A 26,501-nucleotide genomic window follows, 5' to 3' on the forward strand; every position below is an offset into this window, starting at 1 on the left:
CTAAAATTTCATCAGGTTTGGAGACTTTGAACGATTTTTATGGTTTTCAAGACGTGTTCTAATGTCACTTTAGGTATTTCGACGATGTTTTGAGCAATTTTCACTTCACCAAAATATCGCTAAAATTTTTCCAGTTTTTCGAAATTTTTCATTATGCACTTGAACGATTTTCAAGAGCATTATTTCTTTGTCATTTTCAACATATTTTAATAACGTTTTAAGCAATTTTGCAGAATTTTCCCATTTTTTTTTTTTTTAGAAATTACATCACTTTTTGGTAATTTTTCATGATTTAATGCTTTTTGAGTATTTTTCAGCTTTTTTGACATATGTTTTGACAGGCGACGCACAAATTTTTTTATATTTTGAAGAATGACAGACAGCAACTAATTTTTTTAGAGATTAGGTATTTAAAAAAAAAAAAAAAAAATGAAAAATTCATCGTTCACAATCGCTTAAAGAAAATGTGGTAAAATTTTATTTCTAAGCGTTTTTTGGCCTCCTAAATCAATTAATGATGGATTCGTTCTGCATCTTCCAGCAAATTTTCACGTTTTAAATTTTTTTGCCAAAAATAATTGAAGAAAATTTTGGATTTGAAACTGCATAAACAGATATTGAAAATAATATGTGCTTTTGTGCTTGAATCGATCGAACAGTCTATAAAGATGGTGAATCTGAATTTATAGGAGCTGAATTTCATTTTCGCCCCACTTATACAACATTTTATCGAAAACTGATGAATTCGAAAATCCGCTGGAGTCTCCAGAACCGTTCGAAACCATCACCAATCAACTTGGGAGGTCCAAAATAGGGCACTAACCAAATTTCATATTTCCAGGTCAATTTGGAAAAATTCTGATTTTTTCTGATTTTTGTTCAAAATTTGAATTTTTAAAAATTCTCCGAAAATTGAAAAATTAATTTCAGCACTTGAAATTTTGGCTTGGTGGTGTATTTTGGGCTTCTCTGTCGATTTCCTACTCTCCAGTTCAGAAATTTTTGTGCCGGTATAGGGATACAAGTTTTTTAAATCTGGAAGTCAGGACATCATTCAACCTTCCAAAATAAGTCAAAACCATTACCCCTCCCTTCCCTCCTAAACCTCCCACCGCAATGAATTCGATTGTAATCTATATACATCGATATTCGATATGCAAAATATCGACCTTTTAATCGTTAAAAAAAAATACTATAATATTTAATTCTCCCAACTTTCAAATCAAATAGCTTTCTCTCGAAGGCGTCGCGTCGAGTATCCACGTTTTTGGATAAATTCCCTAAATAAATAACCAGGAATGAATAGCACGAACATTAAACTAAATTTATTCACCGCTGATTTAAAACTCTCAACGGATAGTGGTCATCCGTCAACATTGTATCTCCCACTCGTAATCTCTATAAACTCGCCGATAATATCGTGGCTGGCTTTTTTACCAAAAAGGAAAAGGAAACCGTGCCAGTTTCGAAACCGTATCCATTTACAAACATGATAATATTATAATACCTATATAAGAGTGAAATGTCCAGTGTCCAGTGCCCAACTATTTATACAGATGGTATTTTTTTTTTTTTTTAATGAAATTTACTCACCTAAAAATACCGCAATACGATCCAGCTGGATCGAAACTTTGATCAGGAGGTACTACTCGGTGTAGAAATCTCGGCGTCAAAGTCAACGACGAAACTGCGGCTAAAAAAGAAGGGTCTCCCAGTTCACCGCATTCGACCTCGAATCGTTTCTCTTCGCCATCGTTGCGATTTTCCGACATAAACCTAGGTCTTTGGCACATTTCCTGTAAACAAAACAAAAATATCACCGGTTATAACGTCTTCTATATCTACCTATAATAATAATATCGGCGCGGCGTGTAAAACCAGTTACTAAATAGTAGCCACGCGTATACGAGCCCACACTTTCGTTATCACGTCGAGTTTTACGATCAGCGCGAATAATTTATTAAAATTTACACTCGAACGTAGGTACAGGTAAAAAACATCAATTAGAATGCTTCACTTTTTTTTCCTTCTACAATCTCGATCGAACGAATCGATAAAAAAAAGCTCTCCCCTTCTCTCCCTCTGTCCACCTTTTAAAACTACTTATCTTTTTGAAGTACACCCGAACAGAGCGCGGAGGATGCGATCGCAATGCTTTTACAATAATCTGATTTAAATACAAATACAAAATGCATTTACATGTAATATCATTTATGCATCAGCAACCAAGCACACATGTTGGCCAACGGAAACGAATATGCGTGAAATTTTTATAGAGCTAGGTAAAGGTATCCCTCTTTTCTTTTTTTTTTTACCTACCATTTTATTTATTCATTTTTTCGCCAAGCCTCGATCGCGCATCGCATACCTTCGTAGAGCCAACGATCTGGTTTTATTGAAGTAATTGAGCGAAAATAAAAATCAATTTGGTCTAGTCGATCTATCTTTTTTTTATACTCGTAGAATATTATGGTTAGTTCCTCAGTTCAATAGCTTTATACGATTCTTGAGTATTTTTTTTTCAACTTGAGAGCTAGAAGATGTTTCGTTTTATGTAGCATGTGAATGCGAAGTAATAACGACCAAGACAAGAATTTCTAATTGTTTTCGACTCTGCGAGTATTTATTTTACAGACTGTGATAAATAGTTATACTGTGGATTGAAGAATTACCGAGAAATATTTTAAGTATCGGAGACACGTATAGATAGGTTGGTATTTGCCCCTCCTCCTCAAATCTGCTCAAATTCATCGCAGTAAAATGAATTGGAAATATAGGTGCTGAACAGATCATTGGTTGAGCTTCAAGTGATCAAAGTATAGAGTCCTGTAGGTAAGTGAATTCGCCATTTTTAGAATTTGTCCTACCTTTTGGCTCAAAATTTTCTCACTCAAAACTGATGGATTGAATTGAAAAAATAAAATAATATTTGAACTTGGCGTCCTTAAAAATCAATGACTTTTATGTTTCATTTTTTGAACAATTATTTGGAATTCTGTATAAAGTTGAAGGCACACCTGCCTCTCTGACGTTTCGATAAATTGAAATTCCATTTTAAAATTGATTCTTCAGCAAAAAAAAAATACATCTCAAGAACATTTTTTTTTTTGATTTGGGTCACTGATCTCAAAAGTAAGCATATGGCAAGGAGTCCAAAAAATTTCCAATTCAAAATACTCATCTTTGGATAAGATCCATTCAAACCTCTGCAAAATTTATACACGGCCATGTGCATAAATTTTCCTTCTTTATTTTCAACTTGAGTTTGCACATTCAAGAATTTCAAATATATTTTTTCAAAATTTTCGTTCAGCCCTTCTACTTACAGCAATAAAAGATGATTTTATAGCCAAAAATCGTAATCTTGGTAAGCTCTGAAAGAGGATCTCAAAATATGTACTTACCCACAAACAGGATTTCATCACTTTTAGTTCAATTTTCGACATTTTTTAGTAAAACAGTACGAAGGTTTCCAGTATGAATATCACTACATTTTTGAATGATTTTTTTTCAATGTCTTCGAAAATCAAATTTGAAATTTTGAAAGTGACCCCCCCCCCTCTCATCCACACAGTGTCAGATTAAAAATTGGAAGGCAATGGTCTTTTTTACTCACAAATGCCAAAGAAACAGATTTCGTTCTCAAAATTCGAATTCAAAGTATTAAATTCTATAAAATGAAAGGGAGGGGAAGGGGGTGGTAATAAAAAGTGAAAAATATGATATCGAGAGATTGATCTTCAAAAGCGCAGATTCCAATTTTGAAATCATCAAAATAAAATTGTGTTCTCCAAAGCCTTAGAAAAAAAGCAGAACCCATTTGAACAAAAAATGCAGGGTGGGTATCGAAATACAGGTTTTTGAGTGTTGTGATACTGATTCTGAAAGCAGTTTAATCCCAAAACCAAAATCACCCCCCCCCCCTAGAGTAAGGTTTGAGGCTCAAGTAACTTCGGTAACTAAGAAAGCTCCAAAAAAAGCGAAACTAGTAAATTTTGACAAGACAAAAAAGTCAACTTTTTGCAAAAAACGAAACCTTTGGGCAATTTCTATTAAAAAAGTGAGACTTAAAAAAACACCACTTTTAGACATTTTTTTAAAAAGAAAAAATTTTGTCAATTTTCGTAAAAACAAAAATTTTGCCAATTTTTAAAAAAACAAAGATTTAGTCAATTTTTGAGAAAACAAAAATTTTGTCAATTTTTGAGAAAACAAAAATTTTGTCAATTTTCGAGAAAACAAAAATTTTGTCAATTTTCGAGAAAACAAAGATTTTGTCAATTTTCGAGAAAACAAAAATTTTGTCAATTTTTGAGAAAACAAAAATTTTGTCAATTTTTTAAAAAACAAAAATATTGTCAATTTTTGATAAAACAAAAATATTGTCAATTTTCGAGAAAACAAAGGTTTCGTCAATTTTTCAGAAAGCTAGAACTTTTGACAATTTTCGGCAAAAAGTAAGACTTCGACAATTTTAGTCAAAAACAGAACTTTTTGGAATTATTGGAAAAAAAGTGATATTTTTTGTTTCTAGCAAAAATGCAAGACTTTTGAATAATTCTTGAAAAAACGATTTTTCAGTACTAGTAATTTTTCTAAAAAGCGAGATTATTTGTCAAAAACAAGACTTGAAGTATTGAAAAAAACTTATATGTATTTCTTCACAATTTTTCCCGCCAAAACAAGACATTTTACACGTTTTAGTTATGGTAAAAAAACGAGATTTTTGGGTAATTTGTTTTGAAAAAAAAAGTCACGTTTTTTAGTCATTTTGCGAAAAAGCGAGAATTTATGTGGGTAAATTTTAGGCGGAAAGTAAGTAAGACTAACAATTTCAGCGAAAAGCATGACTTTTTGGAAATTATTGGCAACAAAATTACACCTTACTAATTTTTCGCAATTTTTATTTATTTTTTTTTAAATTCGACAAAAGATGACAAAACTGAAACTGAGAAAAACTACAACTTAAATTCTAAAAAAACGACAAAAACTAAAACCAAAACTGAAATAGAAAACTCAAAAAATTGAAAATTGAAAACTGAAACTTCTATTTTTCAGTTTTTCCAGCTCTATAGGTATAAGACGATCATTCCGTTTCTGAAATTCGTTTAGTCCAAAACCAAAATTTGAAATGTTGGAAAAAGCAATATGGCACCAAAAATAAAAATTATAGGTTTTTTTTTCGATTCAGAAATGCCTTTGACGTCGATAGTGAGTCCTGTCCTCCAAACTTCCAAAGAGGGACTTTGGGCCCAAAACGTTATAAAGAGCAATAGGGATAAGTATCGAAATATTGGTCTTCGAGGACGCTGATTCCGATTCCAAAATCCGTTTGACCCTAAAATCAAAATATATCGCATTTTTCAAAATTTACGACCCAAAAACCTCCTATGGGGTGCTTAAAATTTCAACTTGGGCAAATAAAAATTTTATGAGTGTTTTCAAAATTTATTATTGAAATGAGCTTCCTGAAAATTCTCATACATTGAAGTGTGATGCTAACGTCATAATATTCAACTTGAGCAAATTTCAAACATTTTTGCATTCCTTTTGCCCAAAGTAAAAATTATTCTTATTTCATTCAAAATGGTAATTTTTCAAGACTAGAAACCGTTAAAATTTTGTTGATGTTCAAAAAGTGTAGTTTTTAATTCAGTTTTTTTTTCGAATTTCAAACTCGAAGACGAAATAATTTCAAAATCATAAATTTTTACGACATCTTTCCCATTTTTCTAGTGAACTGTCAGAGTTGTCAAAAAAGGGAATGAAATTATATTGTGTTTCGTGTTTGAGGTATTATTTTTTTGAGGGTTTTTTAAAAGTTGAGAGTTGAGGGCAAGGGAACTAAAAAAATGCTGAGATGAGGAATTTAAAAAAAAAAATTCAGCTTTATAACTTTTTGAGAGATGTGATGAATTTAATTTTTTTTTCAAATTTCACAATTTAATTTTTCAGCTCAATCTTACGAAAAACTAATTTTTAAATTTATCCGTTCATTTTCTGCGGGACGTTGGAGGTTTACGTTGGTTTTACAAATACATTAAAATCATTTTTGCAAAATTTTGAACAATTTTCCTCTGCACCCAAGTACCAATTTCATAAATATCAAAGCCATCGAAATTATTTAATTTTGACCTACTCAGCAATCCCCAACACTAATTTTTTGAAATACTTTTTTTGACAAATTACTCAAGTATGCTAAAAAATATTACAGAAATTCCAACGGTTTCACATTCTAGATCGCATTACAGTTCTCTCGCTAATGAATACCCAAGTAAGATGTATTAACTAAATAGGTGGCAAATACACCAACTTACATGAGGTCTCATCCATATAATAGGTTGCATCGGAAGTTTCTTCGACGTAAACAAAGACTTGGCACTAGGTGGGAAATCAGCATCTTCGAAAAGTTCGCCTCGTTCTCTACATAATCTTTTCAAAACCTGGTACGTAAGCGGTTGCCTTGGTCTTTCAACGGTCCAGTACCTGTAAAAAAAATTTCTCCATGAGCCGCATTCTCCAAAAGAAAATAATAATCTATATGCATGTTTCACAATCACACTTGAAAAGTTGCTCGCTATACCAAATGAATCATAACCGTACAATAAAAGGCGACCGCGAACGCGGATGATTATTTAAAAATTACAATAGACTTTTCAAAAAAATTGAATGAAAAATAGAGAAAGTGAGAAAGATCCAATAATCTGGTAGCATACAGTCGTATTTTCGAATAAAAAAACGTTGAATGGTCATTAATATTAAATAAATTAAAGCCTCGCACAGGGTGTCCTAAAAAAATGCGTCTTTTGTAATCCGATATTATAAAAGTCTACTTTTACACAGGGTGCGTAAGAAATCACGTCTTGCCCTCGGCTCTAGTTCAACACTCGCAATATCTCGGCACAGTCTTTCGAGTGATTTCTCATTTAGAAAAAAAAAACCAAGCCTGCTGTCAAAGATTACGATACACCAGGGAGTATACTACACAGAATAAATATAACATAACCCGTCCGTTAAAGTTTATAGCAGGTGATAATTTCTATGATGCAACGCCACCTGTATAGGTACTCTGTAATAAGTAAACATTAGTTGTAGAATAGTGTAACATCTTTAATACGCCGACAGCTTCATTGAAGATTACATTCGCTAATACCGTTAAATATTCGGATTCGGAATATTATTGCAACAAGTTTTTAATACACTTTGACATCGATATTACGTGAGATGAACGCGGATCGCGGACGAGATGCCTTCGCTATGCCACCGGGTCGCATTTCTACATACTCGCTATATCAGACTCACACCTAACCAGGTAATTATTGCACTATAAACGGATTGCATCTTCCTCGAAAAGTAACACGACCTTCAAATAATTATAGTATAGCCGAGTTGTCGTGCGAGGAAAACCTCATGTGTAGGCCTAGTTGCGCCAAGATAGTGATGTCAAATGTAGGCCGAGACTACGCGAGTATCAGTGGTGAGATGTTAGTGAACTTTGATAATGACCTTGTTTTCAACACGCCTTTCATTCTTCAGCAGTAGGTACTCGTAAAGATATGGCAAATCTTATTCAACGAATTCCAATCGTGTATTACATGGTTCACATGGTGGCATGGCGAGCCAAAGATAAAGGGGAAAAAATGGAATTAGAGCATTTTGTTTGGGTGTGTAGATACGGTTAAATTACAATATGTACACGACGATCTACATACTCGTAAGTTTAAGGTCAAGGGTGGTTTTTTTTCTTCATTGTCATGGTATAATACGTATCGTACGTAGTTTGTAAGGAATCTATCGCAATTTTTGTTTCTTTATTTGAATCACATTATAAAAAACCTCCATCATTGTGGGTCATTCCATGCCAAATCGGCGGATTTTTGCACGAGGGGTCTTCGATTTTTTTCAAAATCAGATCATTTGTAGAGGTCATCAAACGATGACGAATGACGCAAACCGGACATTTTTCGATTTTTTTTGACGGAGCTGTGGCGCTTCAAAGTTCTCCAAAATGGCCGAAAATGGAAAATTTCAGTTGCAAATTGCTCCGGTAGTACGTGGTATAGAATTTTGAACTTTTTTTCAAATTGTAGTACTTTGAGAGGGTAATCGACGAGTGATGTCAAAATCAGTGTTGCCACTTTCAAAAACCTAAAAAAATTGATTTTAAAACTAATAATTTAAATATAACCACGATCTCGGCGAGTAAAAATTCTGAAAAAATTCTCAGTTTTAGTCCTTTTTATGTAGAATAACATATCAAAAAATTAGACTGGCATCTTTTTTCATTTTCGAGAAAAAAAAATTACAAGTTTTACAATTGCTGCAAAAGTACCATCCGAAACCTAAAAAATGAAAATTTTTGCATTTTTGAAATATTTTACCAATGTGTAGACGATAATGTGAAAAAAATCCCCCTCCCCCCAATTTGTCGACAAATTGACGAAAAATGCATTAATTTCACTCTTGAAATAAAAATTTATAGCACGAAAAATGTCAATTCGTTGACAAATGGGGGGAGGGGGATTTTTTTCACATTATCGTCTACACATTCGTAAAATATTTCAAAAATGCAAAAATTTTCATTTTTTAGGTTTCGGATGGTACTTTTGCAGCAATTGTAAAACTTGTAATTTTTTTTTCTCGAAAATGAAAAAAGATGCCAGTCCAATTTTTTGATATGTTATTCTACATAAAAAGGACTAAAACTGAGAATTTTTTCAGAATTTTTACTCGCCGAGATCGTGGTTATGTTTAAATCATAAGTTTTAAAATCGATTTTTTTAGGTTTTTGAAAGTGGCAACACTGATTTTGACATCACTCGTCGATTACCCTCTCAAAGTACTACAATTTGAAAAAAAGTTCAAAATTCTATACCACGTACTACCGGAGCAATTCGCAACTGAAATTTTCCATTTTCGGCCATTTTGGAGAACTTTGAAGCGCCACAGCTCCGTCAAAAAAAATCGAAAAAATGTCCGGTTTGCGTCATTCGTCATCGTTTGATGACCTCTACAAATGATCTGATTTTGAAAAAAATCGAAGACCCCTCGTGCAAAAATCCGCCGATTTGGCATGGAATGACCCTTGTAACATTTTAAAACATCAGTCTGCAAATTCAGCTTTTTTGTTGAAAATATTGGGCAAGTTCAATAAATTGAATTTAAAAAATGAGCCCCAATTAAAAAACTAATATCTTATTTGTATTCAGCGCCCATGAGAACATACATAATATTAAACTGTCACACCACTGGGACCCACTCTTTGGGAAGGAGAGGAGGTGCAAGAGGCCTAGAAAGGAGTCCGCCAATTTTTTTTTTTTTTTTTTTTGAAATGTACCTAGTTGCTTTGGGAAAAGGGAAGGACGTTTCCCCTCGTTTTTTTTTTAGAAGAAATACACCATATCGAAAGAAGTAGGTTTTACGAGTGCCTCATTTCAAAATTTTAATGAACGATAAAATCATTTTTGAGCTTACGTCAGTACTATCGTGTTTGTGAAATAGCGACAATTTTTCGCGAGAAATGAGACTAAGTAGGTATACCTTACCTACCCTAGTAAAAAAACTATAGATTAGTAGTACTGCAGTAGTACTACAGTACTTCTTTCAAAGTCATAAACTATTTTGTTCAGTAGTTTAGTATCACAGTATACTGGAAGTAGTACTGGTATTGTACTTGAGTAGTACTGGTATTGTACTTGAGTAGTACTGCAGTAGTACTTCAATACTACTTATTCACTAGGAGTACTGAATTTCAGTAGTTGAGTAGTACTGTAGTAATACTGCACAGTACTAGTGCAGTACTACCTGAAAAGTTCAAATTGTTACTACTGGCAGTACTATTATTTTTTTGCATGGGTATTTTCAACAATTTTGAGTGTTTGATAAAATGTGAGTTTTGGGGGGGGGGGGGATTTTTGTCAGAAAGCGTGACCAGACAATTTTAGCAAGAGGCACGACTTTGTACAAAAAAATTTAATTTTTGAAAATTAAAGAAAAGGTATAACTTTAGAAATCAAATGTTTGAAAAAACAACCAAAGGCCATTTTTAGTGATTTTAGTAACCAAGTCAGATTAAGTAACCAAGTCAGACAGACAGATATACAGACCGATGAAATTAATAAGCCAGGAGACGGGTGAATGATTTTAAGAGGTCAGACAAGAAGACATACGACCTTGAGAAGCAATATAGACAAGTCAATGACCTTTAGAGCACAGACAGGCAGACATATGACCTTGGAAAGGCAGATAGATTACCATGAAACGCTAGACATACAGGCCAATGACCTTAAAAAGCCAAACAGGAAGACATACAACCTTGAGAAGCAATATAGACAGGTCAATGACCTTTGGAGATAGACATGCAGACATACGACTCTGGGAAGCCAGAAAGATACACAAAAAGACGACCATGAAAGGTCAGACATACAGGTCAATGACTCTAAGAGGCCAGACAGGAAGAAATACGACCTTGAGAAGTAACATAGTCAGGTCAATGACCTTTGGAGATAGACAGGCAGACACATGACTTTGGGAAGCCAGAAAAATACGCAGACAGAAGATCATGAAAGGCCAGACATACAAGCCATTGACCTTAAGATGTCAAACAGGAAGGCAGACGACCTTGAGAAGTAATATAGACAGGTCAATGACCTTTGAAGGGAAGACAGGTAGACATATGACTTTGGGATGCCAGAAATATAGCCTCACAGACGTCCATGAAAGGCCAGATATACAGGTTAATGACCTTAATAGTCCAGAGAGGGAGGCAGACGACATTGAGAAGCAATATAGTCAGTCCAATGACCTTCGGAGATAGACAGGCAGACATATGACTTTGGGAAGCCAGAAAGATACGCAGACAGAAGATCATGAGAGGCTAGACATGCAAGTCAATGACCTTAAGAGGCCAAACAGGAAGGCAGACGACCTTTAGACGTAATATAGACAGGTCAATGACCTTTGAAGGACAGACTGGTAGACATATGACTTTGGGAAGCCTATATAGGCACACAGACAACCATGGAAGCCCAGATATACAGGTCAATGAGACAATGACCTTAAGAATCAATATAGACAGGTCAATGACCTTTAAACGATAGACATGCAGACATATGACCTTGGGAAGCCAGTCAGGAATACAGACAAAAGAAATCAGACAGCCGCAGGCGGGTCAATTCATAGCATGATGTCATTTTCAAAAATTTTTCTGCCTAAGTACTTGAAAATAGTTTCTGATATTTTAACCTTTTTTTTCAATTTTTTGCAAGTTTTTCGTGTTTTTTAAGTTTGTAGAATATTTTATCCATCTTATTATTATGAGAAATTTTTACATGCATCTTCTAGAGCAATAATTTTCGTATGAGAAAAAACCTCCCACAATTTCAACACAATATTCCAACATTTTTTTGTGCCACTTTAATCTAATTTTTGGGCAATTTGAATATTTTTGCCAACATTTTACGCAATTTTGATAATGTTTTATCAATTTTTACATAATTTTCAACAACTTTAGGTCAACTGGATCAACTTTTTGTACATTTTAAGCAATTTTCATAATGTTTTCAGGACTTTTTTTGATTATCAATAATTTCAACGAATTTTCCACCAATGAGACAGTTTTTTTTGAGTAAGTTGAGAAATTTTTTGAAAATTTGATAAAATTTTAATAACGTTTTACCCATCATTGCATATTTTGAATAATTTCCCGATTAATTAAATAAATTTTCCGTGTATTTTAGCAATTTTTTTAAAGATTCCTTAATTTTTTTTTTACTAGATTTTACTAAATTTTTATGGTATTTGATCAATTTTTGGATTATTTCCAATAATTTTCAAAGTTTAAGATAATCAAGTCCTACAAAATTACATTATTGAACTTGATTAAAATTTTGGAAAAACGAAAACATGTTTATTTTTTTAAAAGTAAAATTTTACTTCAAACGTCAACGAAGGAAATTTTTTCTTCCAAGAAGTAGACGAATTATTTTAGAGTTCAAGAGTATATTTCTTTTGCATGCGAAAGAATAAGTCGATATTTTAAAATCATTTTATTTAAATTGAACTATATGGTTTGGTGTTTGAGAACAGAACGAAATTCACAGCAGCTCCTCTTCCCACTACTCAGCGTCGTTAACGTGACAAGGTGTACGAAAAACGGAAACCACGTTCTCAACTCGTAGAATATTTTTAAATACAGACACGTGGATCCATGTAAAAGTAAAAGACAATACCTTTCTCCTCACATGCCCCTCTTCACCTTTTCCAATATATCCTATGCTACGAGATAGGAAGATACCTACGTTGATAACGTAATAAATCAAACAATCGTCACATTACCTACGAGTATATGATTTTATTAAGCTAAAGAGTGAGAATCGCGTACCATAAGCACAAGGTGTCTCATAAATCACCTAGAAATTAGCGTTAATTGTCGCTACGCGACGTGATGACTCGGAAATTCGCTAATTTTAAGCATTCATTGGTACCTACGCCGACGTCCCGACGAGGATGCTGCCACCACCGACGCGTCGCTGCCGTTTGATTAACGATGATGACTTTTGTTATGCTCTCGCCTCTGTAGAGCCATCATCTACAAGATATGGCAAATCGATTTAACAAATACTTTCTCTCTGTCGTGTACAGTATAGTAAGGGCGTTTGAAATTTTCCCGCGCCCGAGTGAGAGAATTTTTTTCATCTTTTGACCGGATTAGATACTTTGTAAAGTTGTTGAGAAGTTTAGTAATTGCATAGACACAGCTATGGTACAATGGTACAAAGTATGTGTCACGTGTGAGAGGCGTGAGATCTACAAATTGTAGGTAAAAATAACAGTTAATTAGTCAATGAATGTTTAAGGGGGTAAAGTGCATTTTTAGATTTATGGAGAATTTTTAAAACTCCAAATTTTGGCCAAAAATAGGAAAAAATTGAAATTTGGAATCACTAAGAGTTCGTATCCAAAAAATAAACGGATATTCAAGCTATAATCTCTGTAAAACTTTACAAACGATGTCCCTTACGTCAGTCATCTAATTTTTTTTTTGAGTGCTAATGATGTTCTGGGCACTGGAGTGAGGAGGTTCAGAGGGGTAGAATCGTAAAAATAAATTCCCAAGTAAATATTCAAACTCCTTGTTCACACACGAAAAATTTTGAAAACTATAAAATTCATCAATACGATAATTGAAGAATTTATTCACAATTAGAGGTTTTCGTTTTCATACAAAATCCTATTTCTAGATGATCTCACTCGACCAAGTCTATCCCACGTTAGAACGCCCAGGAGGATCAGAGAGTACATTTTACTCGCAACGAAATGAATGAAAAATAAAACCATATCATATGGTAAAATACGACTCGATGCGTTTGGGCAATTTTCGTGAATCGAGAGCCTGAGCCACGCAGCGCCGACTCATAATACCTACAATACGCGTAGTTTTATAATTAACCGAATAGGTCGTAACTTAGTAATACGTCGACACGCGGTGTAGGTATATTCTCGGTGAAATGACCGATAATTTAAAATCTTGGTCAATACATAATTTCCCATATTCCATCCCATCGTATCTCGTATCATACATATAATCATACACTTGAGCTACGTAGAAGCACATGCGACAATAAACCATTCACACATAATACTCGTATTAATAAATTGGAATTTTTATAATTAAACGAAGGTACGAAGCTGCGGCCCAAGCCCAAGCTGACCATCGTAGGTATGTACTTGAAATATTGGAAAAATCATTCGGTTCATTAAAATTTCTCCATCGAGTACAACAAGTTGTCCTTGAACGGGCGGAAATCGATGGAGATTTTTAATTTTTGCAATCGACTTATCACGAATGTAATTTGTAAAACGATGACCAGGCCTCTCGCTCTCAAGACTGCGTGAAAAATAACAATGCGATCTATAAAATATTGGGTTAGTCGTTGCACGGAGCACGGAGCCCAAACAAGCAACATGACAGACGTGCGGTAGTCGTGAGAAAAACTCATTAGTCTCATTAGCATTTGCACGTTAACCTCGATATTCATCAAATAACGCTACGTAATCTAGATAGGACCCTATGCACTTTTATACTTGACCCGGCCACCATTATCGTGTTGTAAAATATACCATAAGGTGATCCGCAGCCAGACGCTCTAGGTACCTATAGATATGTACTTGAAAGATGAATTTTTCAATTTGGATTTCACATCATAGGTTAATACTATAATGTCGCCGCACCCCACCGATTAAAACCAGTTATTTTACGTCCAAACTTGGCTAAGTATACTTTTTTCTCGATATATAGGTGCTTTTAATACTATACTCGCACGATATAGTCCTAGCTAGCTGCGTATAGTTTATTATAGGGGGATTTTCGTATTAAATTTACGTGATTAAAGGTGTTAAAAGTATGTGATTTCCAGAACCGAATAACAAAACGAAAATACAAAAATCCACTAAAATATATACTATTTAGAGCCATCTCCTTAGAAACGAGAAAAAAAAACGCTATGTGTGGTTTTCTTTTTATCCGCACAGTCTTTCATCATGATGTCCGGGTAATTATAACTCGTAAGAAGTATAAGAACATTTCATCGTATAGACCTATCTCCACTACGTTACTGTAAATGAATTTTACGTGATGAAACCGCCCCTTTTACCCAACCGATGCGTTATAAAATTCTACTATAGCCATCAACCTGAATTAAATTCGTCAGTTGCCGAGTTGGAATAACGACGTCAATCGACGAGCAAGTGTGTCATAGTCTGGGTTATCTGATAGTTTACTGGGTCCTTTGTGATTAGCAAAAGCGACTTGTTAGACCCGCATCCAGAGAGAATTACGACCAGAAGTGCAAAAACCTTTTGATAGCGGACGCGTGTGTGTAAAGAACTGAACTGAACGAGATTGTCAGGTCCGAAAAATAGAACGTTAGTTGCAGCTAGTGATGACAAATTAATGTGTGGTTTAGTTACACAACTTACGAGTTTTTTATGTTCTACAAAAGCAACTCTATAGTACCCGTATGAAGATAATGGCTGTCTTACTTAGGCATGTTCAAGGAGATTATCTCGATCGTACAAATAGCTCAAGTGGAAAAAATCTATCGACAGGGTGAACAAATCATACAAACGAATAGATCCCAGAGCGGAAAAATGGTATTTTGAGAAAATTGTGGGTGTTCAGAGAAAACCTCCCTTCAATTTGAAATGCTTCTGACAAGGGTACCTCTTGAGGTGTCCGTCTCCGATTTGAACGGGACCGCGATTTTTGGAAAGAGCATGTTCTAAAACCCCCAAATCCAAAGTTTCAGCTGCCCAAGTACATTTTTCGATTTTTGGCGAATTTTTGAAAATACAAAATTGACTATTTTGGTGATTTATGCTTTTTTTAAAAAAAGTACGTGCTTGATCAGTAAAAATATTCAAAATAAGTCCTAAAACTGATATTAACCCCCCGAATCCAAATTTCGCCATTTCCAGCCATTCTGGAGCCTCCGTCGATATTTTTCAATTTCTCCAGAATTTTGCATAATGCTCCAGAAGGCGTGAATATGAAGTTGGGCAACTAAAAATCGAGTTGTGTGTTATACTCGATCTGTTTAACGAGTTTATCCACATTTGAGCCGATTTTGGGAGGGACACCTCAAGAGTGGTTTTTTGACCAGTTTTTTTCAAATAAAAAATCCAAAAAATCAAAAGTTTCCTGTTTGCGAGGAAATTTTTGAAATTTGCGCGAATCGTTGTATTTCGTCCATAACTAACCTCCCGAGACCGAATTCCACCATTTCCCACTGATCTGGAGCCTCCAGCGCGATTTTCAAATTTCTCCAGAATTTTGAATTTGCTCCAGAAGACGTGAATATGAAATTGGGCAGCTAATAAATCGAGTTGTATGTTATATTCGATCTGTTTAACAAGTTTATCCACATATGAGTCGGTTTTGGGAGGGACACCTCAAGAGTGGTTTTTTGACCAGCTTTTTTCATAATAAGAAATCCAAAAAAATCAAAATTTTACCGTTTGGGAGGAAATTTTTGAAATTTGCGCAAATCGCTGTATTTCGTCCACAAAAAACTCCCCGAGGCCGAGTTCCGCCATTTCCAGCCATTCTGGAGCCTCCAGCTATATTTTTCAATTTCTCCAGAATTTTGAATATGCTCCAGAAGACGTGAATATGAAATTGGGCAGCTAATAAATCGAGTTGTATGTTATATTCGATCTGTTTAACGAGTTTATCCACATTTGAGTCGATTTTGGGAGGGACACCTCAAGAGTGGTTTTTTGACCAGTTTTGAAAATAGGTGGTCAAAAAACCACTGTTGAGGTGTCCCTCCCAAAATCGGCTTAAATGTGAATAAACTTGTTAAAAATTTGAACTGTTTTGCTTACTACTTTCGTTCATTTTATGGGCTTTAAAAAAAATTCAAGTGTGTTTCGAGCAAAATTCATGACTTTTTCATGACATTCATGACCGTTAGACACCTTGTTACAGAAGTACATATAAATTTTCAACATTTTTAGGACATTTAATCCCTTCCTTATACATGTTAAATCAGGAAATCATGACTTTTTCATGTCCTATTTTTCACATTTTTACCACATGAAAATACCCCCCCCCCGGCCAAAAAAATTAAATACCTTGAAACTGCGAGGAAATTTTTTTTCAATTTGTAGGCAAATAAGCACTTTAGTTTTTCATTTTTCTGATTTTTTGAACAATTTTTTCATTTTTCAATTTCATTTTATGGGCTTTTTAAAAAATTTTCAAGTGTGTTTCGAGCAAAATTCATAACTTTTAAGACCAACTACCAAAATTCATGAATTTTTTATGACTTTCATGTCCAATAGACGCCCTGTAAATCAAGAATCTGATAACAGAAAACCAAAAAATAACCTTCAATGGTGGGTCGTTCTCGTTTTTCATTTTTTTTTTTTTTTTTTTTTAGAAGCAAAAAATTATGCTCATATGACCTCAAAATTTCAACAAAGCAGAAGAACACCTTCAAATTCCAAGTCGGAATGACCTCCGACCCTCCTTCTCTTGTAACGTCCCAAGCTTTAAAAAAAAATTGTTTTAATCATTTTTTAGCTCAAATGATCTCCTAAAGTCTTCAGCACTTGGATTAAATCATGTTCAGTCCAGTAGAATAGCTTTCCAACTTCATCAAGTAAAAGTTTATGGAAATTTCGATTTTCAAAAATTCGTTGCAGGCTCCAAAAAAGCTCGAAAGTGTTCGAAATCGATTTCAAGGGTCGAAAATAGGATACACATCGAATTTCAGCATTCTAGGTCAATTTGGTAAAATTGTGGTTTTTCCTCATTTTTGACACGAGTCTCAAAAATTTGCCTAAAATCGAAAAATGCACTTCAGCACCTGAAATTTTGGCTGGTGAATGGTGATGAATGTATTTTTACATATTCTTTTGATTCAACTTGCCTTCTTCAAAAAAATGTCCGCCAGTTAATTTAATTTGAATTTGAAAACACGATTTTTTGTTAAAAAAATAAATTCGAGAAAATTGGGGAAAATATCAAAATTGATTTCACTTGAGAAATGAAACGCTAATAATTAGGTAAAAAATAAATTTTAAAAATTAAAAAAAAAATGAAAATATTTGTAGAACTTAAAATTTACAGCAATTGTTTTTACCTACAAAATAATTTTAGAAAAAAGAAACATATACGAACTAATAGTTTGAAAATGGAAATCGATTGAAATATATACTAATCCGGAGTCTACAGTTTACATGCACACATTTTACGAGAGTACTCTCAACACTCGTATCTCACACAATATTACCTTTGGCGACATCCTCGTCATTTTAAATTAGACTTTTAGAAGAATGATTTAAAATCGTACACGACTGGTAAATCAGGCACTGTAAAATAATCAACCTACCAAGAGTTGATTTGAGCATAGTCAAGTCGGTATTATTGCATCGCAAAATTACTTTGACTTCTGACATCCTAACAATAATAATAATAAAAAAAAAGAGTAAAAATCTCGACTACATATTTAAACGTTGTCTAATAGTGTCTAGCGAGCTGTCGTAAAATAATACATATAATAATGGCAAAAGTCAGGGCCGTAGCGAATAGTTGATCCCTCATTTAGGGGGGAGGGGGGGCAAAGAATCAGAAATTCCCAACTAAGAATCATGAATTTTCTAACTAATTCCTAGTTGGCTAAAAAAAGTTCTCATGGGGTTTTTAAGGGGGGGGGGGTGAATGAATTTTTTAAAATAGTAAGATTTTAAATTACAATTTTTGAAATCGAATTTTTTTTTTTTTTTTTTTGGAAGCTTGAATATTGATTTTTTAAAAAAAATTCCAATTCCAGTCACGAGGGCCAAAGCTTTCAAAAATTTGTATTTCGAGGGAAAAACGCAACTTTTTATGCGATTTCTTTTTGTTTTAAAATTTTAGAATATGAATGACTTGAAAAATCACAATTTTTCCAACTCAAGGCTCATTTTCTTAACTCATTACTCAAATTTTCAGCATTGGAGGCACACTGCCCCCTGCTTCCTACGACCCTGGCCAAAATTAATTTTAGATTTGCCATTTAAAACCTTATCTGTTATCTGTCTTCAGAAACGTATATTTGAAAGCCCTGCAAATTACATAATTTTAAGTCTAAATGATGGGAAATTTAAAACCGAACTTCACCTTGAAATTGAAACGATTCAACGTCGCGCACTGAAAACGGTGCGTTTATAATTCGACCAATTTCCGATACCACAGAGCGTACAGATTTCAATAATTTTTATAGTATTTTTTACAGCTAACGCGATGTGGCAATTTCATTGTATATATCGCTAATAAAAATAGAGAATTTAATGCGCGACTAACGTAGGTAAGTACATATATATCGAAATCGTTAAGATTTTATGGCTCAAAGTGCTTTTCCATTAAACAAATTTCGTTTTTCATTTACCTACCTATACTCCTCTAAATCGCATTTATAGGTATTATACCTAGTTGGGTACATTCAAAATACCAAAACACGTTTGAATAATTTATCGTAGGTATACCATATAAACAAAAAAAAAAAAAAAAAGAAAAGAAAAAAGAAAAGAAAGAAATACCTGCAGCCTACAGGTTCGACTTTATAGTACAATGTATGCAAATGCGAAGCACACTGCGCCGTTTTTTTAACACGGTATTTTTCAAGGCGCAAGCAACGCCTAAAAAGTGTCGGTATAATCTTCCAAATGTGTCCGAAAAAAAGTAGGTTATAAATTATCAACGGGCTAATAAAAAATACTGTCCGATTTATAATTACGAGCTCTCCGGAAATCGATATAAATACGTATAAGCTATACGTAAAATTTCACGTAATTTGATGAAGTAACCGGTTTATCGGAGATCCCAGCTCGAGCAGCAGCTGTTATCCCAACTTAAACGGTACAGATATAACGCTAAAACGTTCGAAAAAATTCCAATAAGCGAAATTATTGCGAAGTCACGAATACCGACCAAAATTGACCACGTTTATCCCAACATTCAACAAGTACAAGAAGAATAGTCTCTTTAATGCCGGAAGATAAAAATTTATTTTAGGTCATCAACCAAGTGCTCTCACATCGGCTCCTTTCCTGCCAATTGCTATATCTCGTAGGCTCTCACTATACCTATACTATTATTGGTCAAGCTGGCTGAATTCTTATTGTAAGATGACCAGGTAGCTGTTTAAATATATATACTCGATTCTTTAACCCGTTTATAAGTACTATAAAAGCGACAGTGCATCTTAAAATATGAATTGTAAACTCATTCATCAATGTTCGAGACCCGGCTTGTTTGTTCAATGTCAATGAATAGGTACGAGTAGGTGAATGTTTGCTTAATAAAAATGTGGTTAGTGGATTAATCGAAATGGAAATTGAATTCTCAGATGAGAAATCAAACATGATGATGACTATTCGCACCGGTCAACAGGTTGGAGGAGAAGGAGGGACGCTAAGATGAGCTGACTAGCGATAATTGAATGTTTCATGGAGGGGAGGGGGAGTGACAGAGTATTAGCAACATTTTGAGCTGATATTTTGGAAGCCTGGCGTTGAATTTGGTTTGAATTATCTAGAGTATCGTTTTTTTCAAATAGTTACTTTTCAGAGGTCATGGGGTTTGAAACTACTGTTTCTAATAATTTTTAAAATAATTGGTTTACTTACCTTATTTGTTCAGGTAAAATTTTATAAAGAGAAAATGTTCGGGAAAATAGTCAGACCCAATAGCTCAAATAAAAAAGTCAAAGGAGAAATTCAAAGCAAAATGTTATAAATGACATAAAAATACTCAAAAGTCATTAAAATCGTACAAAATTATGAAAAAAATGTTAAAATGTCAATGTTGAAGCATATTAAAAATAATACCTATTAGAACATTAAAAAAGAAAATCATCCAAAATTATCAAAAACAGATGAAATTTCAAAAAAATCTGTCAAAATTCAGAAAAAACTGATAAAACTTCTGTAAAAATTGAAGTTTTTTTTCAAAAAATTGCATAAAACGTGGTTAAAAATTTAAGTAAAATTACGAAAATACGATCATTAAAGCATTGCAAATCATTAAAAACTTATGAAAATCTCATCAAAGTATTTGAAAAATTTTTACAGAACTTTGTCAAAGCAGTGTTGAAAAAGCAAAAACGTAAGGTAGATACTCATTAATAGTCGTTCGTAATCATAAAAATTCCCAAAAAATAATAGATTTTCAAGGAATTTGAAAAAATTCAGCTATAAATTGCATTAAATCAAGGGCACGTAGTCAAATTTTTCCAATAAAAAGTAACTTCGGTAAACCAAAAAAGTTACAAAACATGATCAAAACATTCTAACGTAGAAAAAAAATCACATTTTTGTCAGAACAGCGAGACTGTTTTGCAACTTTTTGGCACAAAAGTGAGAATTTTGCAATTCATGACAAGAAAACAATATTTTGACAATTTAAGCTGGAGGCAGAGCTTTTGAGGCAATTTTTTGATTTTTTTATGCAAAAAAATAACTTTTTTCAAATTTTGACAAAAAACGTGAAACTTTTGAATAATTTTTAGCAAAAAGTGAGACTTTTTGACAATTTTTAACATTTTTAAGAAAAAAGAAAAATTTGTCGAAAATTTTGTGAAAATTGCAATTTTTGTCAATTTTTAGTAGATACAAAGTGAAAAGAATTAAAAAATTATGGCATTTTCAAATTAAAAAATCAAAATTTCCTAATAATTTCGTAAAAATTGAGAATTTTTGTCAATTTTTAAACGAAAAAGTAAAACTATTTGGCATCAGCTTTTTTAGGTAAAAAAGCATAATTCCTCAACAATTTGGCAAAAATTGAGGATTTTTGTCAATTTTTAGCAAAAATGAAAAAAAATGAAACTGTTGGGCAATTTTTGTCAATTTTTAGCATTTTTGGGTTAAACAGCAAAATTTTTTAGAAATTTGGTAAAAAGCGAGAATTTGTATTTGTCGAAGAACTGAGACTTTTAAGCAATTTTTAGCAAAAGAGTGAGCCTTTTTGGCAATTTTTGCAATTTTTAAATCAAAAAGCAAAATTTTTTAATAATTTGGTAAAAATTGAGAATTATTGCCAATTTTTAAACGAAAAAATGAAATTTTTTGGCATCAGCATTATTAGGAAAAAAAACAAGATTTTTGAACAATTTGGCAAAAATTAAAAATTTTTGTCAATTTTTAACAAAAATGAAAAAAGTGAAAATTTTGGGCAATTTTTGTCAATTTTCGGCATTTTTGGGTAAAAATGCAAAATTTTTTAGCAATTTAGTAAAAAGCTGGATTTTTTTTTGTTGCTTCAATGTCACAAAGTATAGTACATTTTTGTTTGGCGAAGAAGTAAGACTTTTTTTTGCAATTCTTTGGTAACAAAGTGACTTCTGTGTAGAAAATATTGACAGAAAACAAGACTGATAGTTTTAGAAAAAAAGGCGGACTTTTGGCAATTTTCGGGCAATAAAACGAATCTTTTGGACGCAAATTTGTCAAAATTTACCATAAACTGCATAAAACACGTTCACAAATTCATTAAAATGTCAAAAAAACATTGAAAAAACGTGAAAATCGTCAAAAATCACCAAAAAGAACTAACAGTTTGGAAACATGTATCAAAATTGATCAAAATTCACATTAAACATCATGAAAACTTTCTTAAGAATGACATTTCAACAAATTTTCAAAATTCTCTCTAAATCCAAAATGGATCTTTTCTTTCAAATTCAGAAACTTAATTGTCAAAAGTTTCAAAAATAAATTTTTTTCCAATTAATTATTTCTGAATCTAAAAATTCCAAAATAAAATTTCATTTGACCCCATGTCATTCAATTTTTCCATGATACGAAATGTTTCCTTGGGGGCTGTCGATTCTGACTTCGGAGTTCAAATTTTCCATCCACAGGTCTTGAAGAAATTGATCCAGACATTTTTTCTTTTAGTCAAATATGACAATGTACCTACTCTTTTAATCCCACATGTAGAAAAAAGTATTTTTAGGGGTTCAAATTTTCTAAAGCACAAGGATCTCAAAACCCGTTGGAAATTAAAATATGGACCAGAAAGAAAATTCTCATAGTTTTTGTGGCTGTCCACTTACACATTTTGACATTTTGGAACATTTGTTTGGAAAAGATTAGACCCAAAAAAAATTCAAATTCTATCACTCTAGTCGAAAGTGATTCTCAAAATGCTTTGATACTTACCTATAATATTTAAAAAACATTTTTTTATTTTTTTTTTTGAAAAAATCCAAGATATTGAAAATTTTAGTCCAATGCTTGATACCTTCCTAGTCAAAAGTATCCAATCCTGTTTAAATCTCGTTGCTTGACTTGGGAATTCACTACACATGACACACCCCAAAAGAAATTTCCTTTCCTAGCTTAAAACAAACACGATTAAAACCACGATCAACGATGACTCGAACACACGATTCAAAATCTGCAATTTTACACATCCAAAAGAAAATTCCAACTCAATGTTCAATTTCATCACCTTCACCTCACACTTTTCTTTCTCCTTGCACAAGATGGCAAGAAGTACATAATCCTAACAGGATCAATGAAATCGAGAAAATTCCCCGTGATAATCGACCTAGCCCGAGATAAAAATTACAAAACATTCGCCTCGTCTCTCCTCAAGCACATCGAGCGTTTAAAATCAGATAAAAAAAAAATCCGAATGCGCATAACCAACAGAACTACAGATCTACGCTGCACAGGTAAGGTAAAGGTAGGTCTTGGTAGTACAAAGATGAAAACACCAATGGATGGGGAAAAGGTGCAGCGGAGCGGGAGCTGGGAGATGCGAAGGCGACGAACATTAATCATTCACGGTTTGCATTTATTTCAGAGTAGATAAATTTATACCTTCAATTTAACGCTATAAATTTTATTTACTTAAACGGAGGCATAGGTAAGAAGAAAAAAAAGTAGGTGAAAACTCACGCTGATTTTGTTATCGTTTTCTTGAAAATGAAAATGCAGTAATCATTACGCATATTCCTACACACAATACACTATATTTAATTACGTAACACGTTTGATTGTAATTATACGACTGATTAATTTTCATTGCGTTATTCTTTTCAGCTTTTTTTTCCATTTCATAAATCGATAAAATCGCACAGCACATTACGCCTTGTGAACTTATTACATTACAAGATACACTACGATAAATTCAACTTACGCGCGCGTTTACAAGTAGTATGAGTCACGAAACACATGAAAAATTATTCGTTTTTTTTTTCACGTAGTACTATAGTAATCTAGCCAGACAGACTCGTTCGAATTGAGCTGATGATTTGATGTGCTGTGTGGTAAAGTAACCGGAGATGATTACAATTTAATCAACATCTACTAATTTGATCCCGTTAATCTGATTTTTTTTCTCCAACTCTGGCAAACCGAGTAGATCAACTTGGTGGACGTTGATCATTAATTAAAAACTCTTTCTCGAGTAAGATATAAGGTTGAGGATCGTTCTCGTTTCTCGTTTATTCGATTCGAATTTCGAACACTCAGTATTTTTTTCTTTCATAAATGGACACGATATTTAGACATCCTATACCGCAAACGTACTCGTAGGTACGTAAAGAGCGGAGGATTCATTTTGAAAACAACTCGTGTTTCAGGTGCCCTAGATTTCATTAACGTTGGCAAATTGCGCGTATTCAAATAACTTGAACTATATTCTCCGCATAGAGAGGCATATACGATGTCAGTTCAATTTATGGCCCTACATGTTCGGTACGTTATAATATGAATACCGAACACAAACATTATCGTGTAATTACATAACCCAGATCGCATCTTATGTAGCATACCTCTAGACTACGGTAAGCCACCCTGGCGATATACTATTTTTCTCAGCAGCGAAAATTCATCATTCGAGATACGATATTTCGCATAGCTTCGTAGAAAGTTCCAAGTACAGATCGATAAATTTTATACGAATTGGAAAAATTATTGCGGTTTTATAAGATCAGGTGTAAGACTTTGGAGATCTTTTCCAAGCCAGGTGACTTTCATTTTTTGTTCAAAAAGGTGTCAAAAATGGGGAAAAATTGGGGGGGGGGGAGGGAATCCGAGACAAGCAATTAAGACATCCTGTTGAATCGATTGGTGGTGCTTTTAAGTCATTCCTAAGGCCTGCAATGAGATTTTGAATTTATTAATGCTGAATAAAATCTCCATAAAAGCACTTGAAAATAAAATTCACCACCAAAAAAATCTCTCAAGGAAACTTTTTGGTCATTCGGTCGCCGATTTGGCTCATTTTATTACCAAAAAATAAAACCAACGGCCCATGGGCAGTACCTAAAAAATAATTTTTAGCTGGACCTACTTGTGAGAAGAAATTTTAATCAATTTTCAAGTTTACTAAACAAAAATGTTACTTTTTTACAACAAGACTACCACTTCAAATGAAAAATATTGATCATTTTCAACAAAAAAAAATTACCAATGATGCACCGATTTATTTCGAGAATTCTTCCAATTATTTGCTTGCCAAAAGGAACAGGTATTGTAGATCGCTGAGTACTTGAAGGGCTGTTCATATTGCAATCAGTTCAGCAAGGTTATTTTAAATTATGTATTGAGTGTTTGTTATGCGCTTCAAAATATTCAAAATTGAGTCTGGCGCAACACAGATCCCTATTCCTGTAAGTGCGTTTGCATCGCTGTTTTTTTGAGCAAGTTCTGTCTGCTGTGACTCGAACATAACCATCAGTGTCAAATATGAGGTCAATGTGAAGATTTTTAGCCTTTATTAAAATTGGATTCAAATGCCTTGAGTGGGTGATTCTAAATTAGTAAGGCATTTTGTGCAATTTTTGAATAATTTACAAAATTCTGGCAATTTTTCATTAAATTTTTCATAAACTTGAAAATGGATTTTTTTGTCAATTTCACAGTTTTCCTGATGATTTTTAACAGTTTTTTCAACTATTCACACGATTTTCACATTATTATTGTTTGGTCTTTGGTGCAATTTAAGAAGTAATTTTACTAATTTTGACTAGATTTTCAACAATTATCAAAATTGGAATTTTTTAGATATAATGGCAACAATTTTTTACATTATTTTGAGGTACAACATTTTGTAAAACTTTATAGGTAAATTTTTTCAAATCAATTCTCAAATACATTAACAATTTGATATTATTATTTTCTGTAATTTTTGACTCCAATTTCAAAAAAATGAGAAAAATACTGCCAAAAAATTACAAAAAATGTCCACCCTTTTGAAATTTGCAATAATGAATAAAAAATTGAACGCCCTTTGTATCACAAAATATTTCCTTAGTTTCAAAAATGATGCATTTTAAAATTTTGGCATTATTAATGCAAAATAATGGCTTTCAGGTTGATGCAAAATCTCAAATACGCCATCTTTTAGAACTAGCCCATTTCCCCCTAAATTGGGAATCAAAGCGGATCTTTGTGTGCTATAAAATGTGCGTATGTGTGAGTAAGTAAACAATCTCATTTGGTCCCAACCTGCAGAAGCGTTCCATAAGATTGCATGTAAATTTGCTCTTATTCAGTTTCAATTTTCTCTTAAATGTTGTGTTAAAAAAAGCCTGTTTTATAATACAGGGTGCGGCAGAAAAACCGAACGTATTTTAAATCGCAATTGCGCCTTCTGTATGCGAGTTAGAGAAACGAACAACCCGGCATTGGAAAGAGAAAAAAAGAACAATTTTTTTAGTATCATAACAAGCTATCATGGAGGACTCGTCAGCCGAACAGCGCGCTTATGCGATTGAGTGTTTTTTTTGTAATAATGGTTTTTCAGATTTTTACAGTTCGTGAATTTTGAAAATATTCCGCAATTGATCGTAAAAAATCTTTTTTTTTCGGAAAAAATGTAGAGATATTGGGTCAAAAACTTCGTAGAAACTGGCTCTGTGTGTAAAAAATCCTTCTGGTATGCAGAAGTCCGTGAAAACCTCATGGTAATCCAATTTGTTCGTGAAGGGTTAATGAAA

General features: G+C 33.3%; 1 protein-coding gene across 3 annotated transcripts in view; it reads right to left on the bottom strand.

Annotated features, from left to right (window-relative positions):
- The window catches only part of LOC135845579 (calpain-1 catalytic subunit-like), a 131,958-nt gene that overhangs the window by 27,773 nt on the left and 77,684 nt on the right, over nucleotides 1-26,501 (bottom strand). For all 3 annotated transcript variants that reach the window (XM_065364224.1, XM_065364223.1, XM_065364225.1), the window contains 2 exons: nucleotides 6,318-6,486; nucleotides 1,594-1,796 (listed from right to left, as the gene is read on the bottom strand). In XM_065364224.1, coding sequence (XP_065220296.1) covers nucleotides 1,594-1,796; nucleotides 6,318-6,486 — 372 coding nt within the window. The remainder of the gene's footprint in view (nucleotides 1-1,593; nucleotides 1,797-6,317; nucleotides 6,487-26,501) is intronic.

This window comes from Planococcus citri, chromosome 4 (assembly GCF_950023065.1).
Source record: "Planococcus citri chromosome 4, ihPlaCitr1.1, whole genome shotgun sequence".
Classification (NCBI taxonomy): Eukaryota; Metazoa; Arthropoda; class Insecta; order Hemiptera; family Pseudococcidae; genus Planococcus; species Planococcus citri.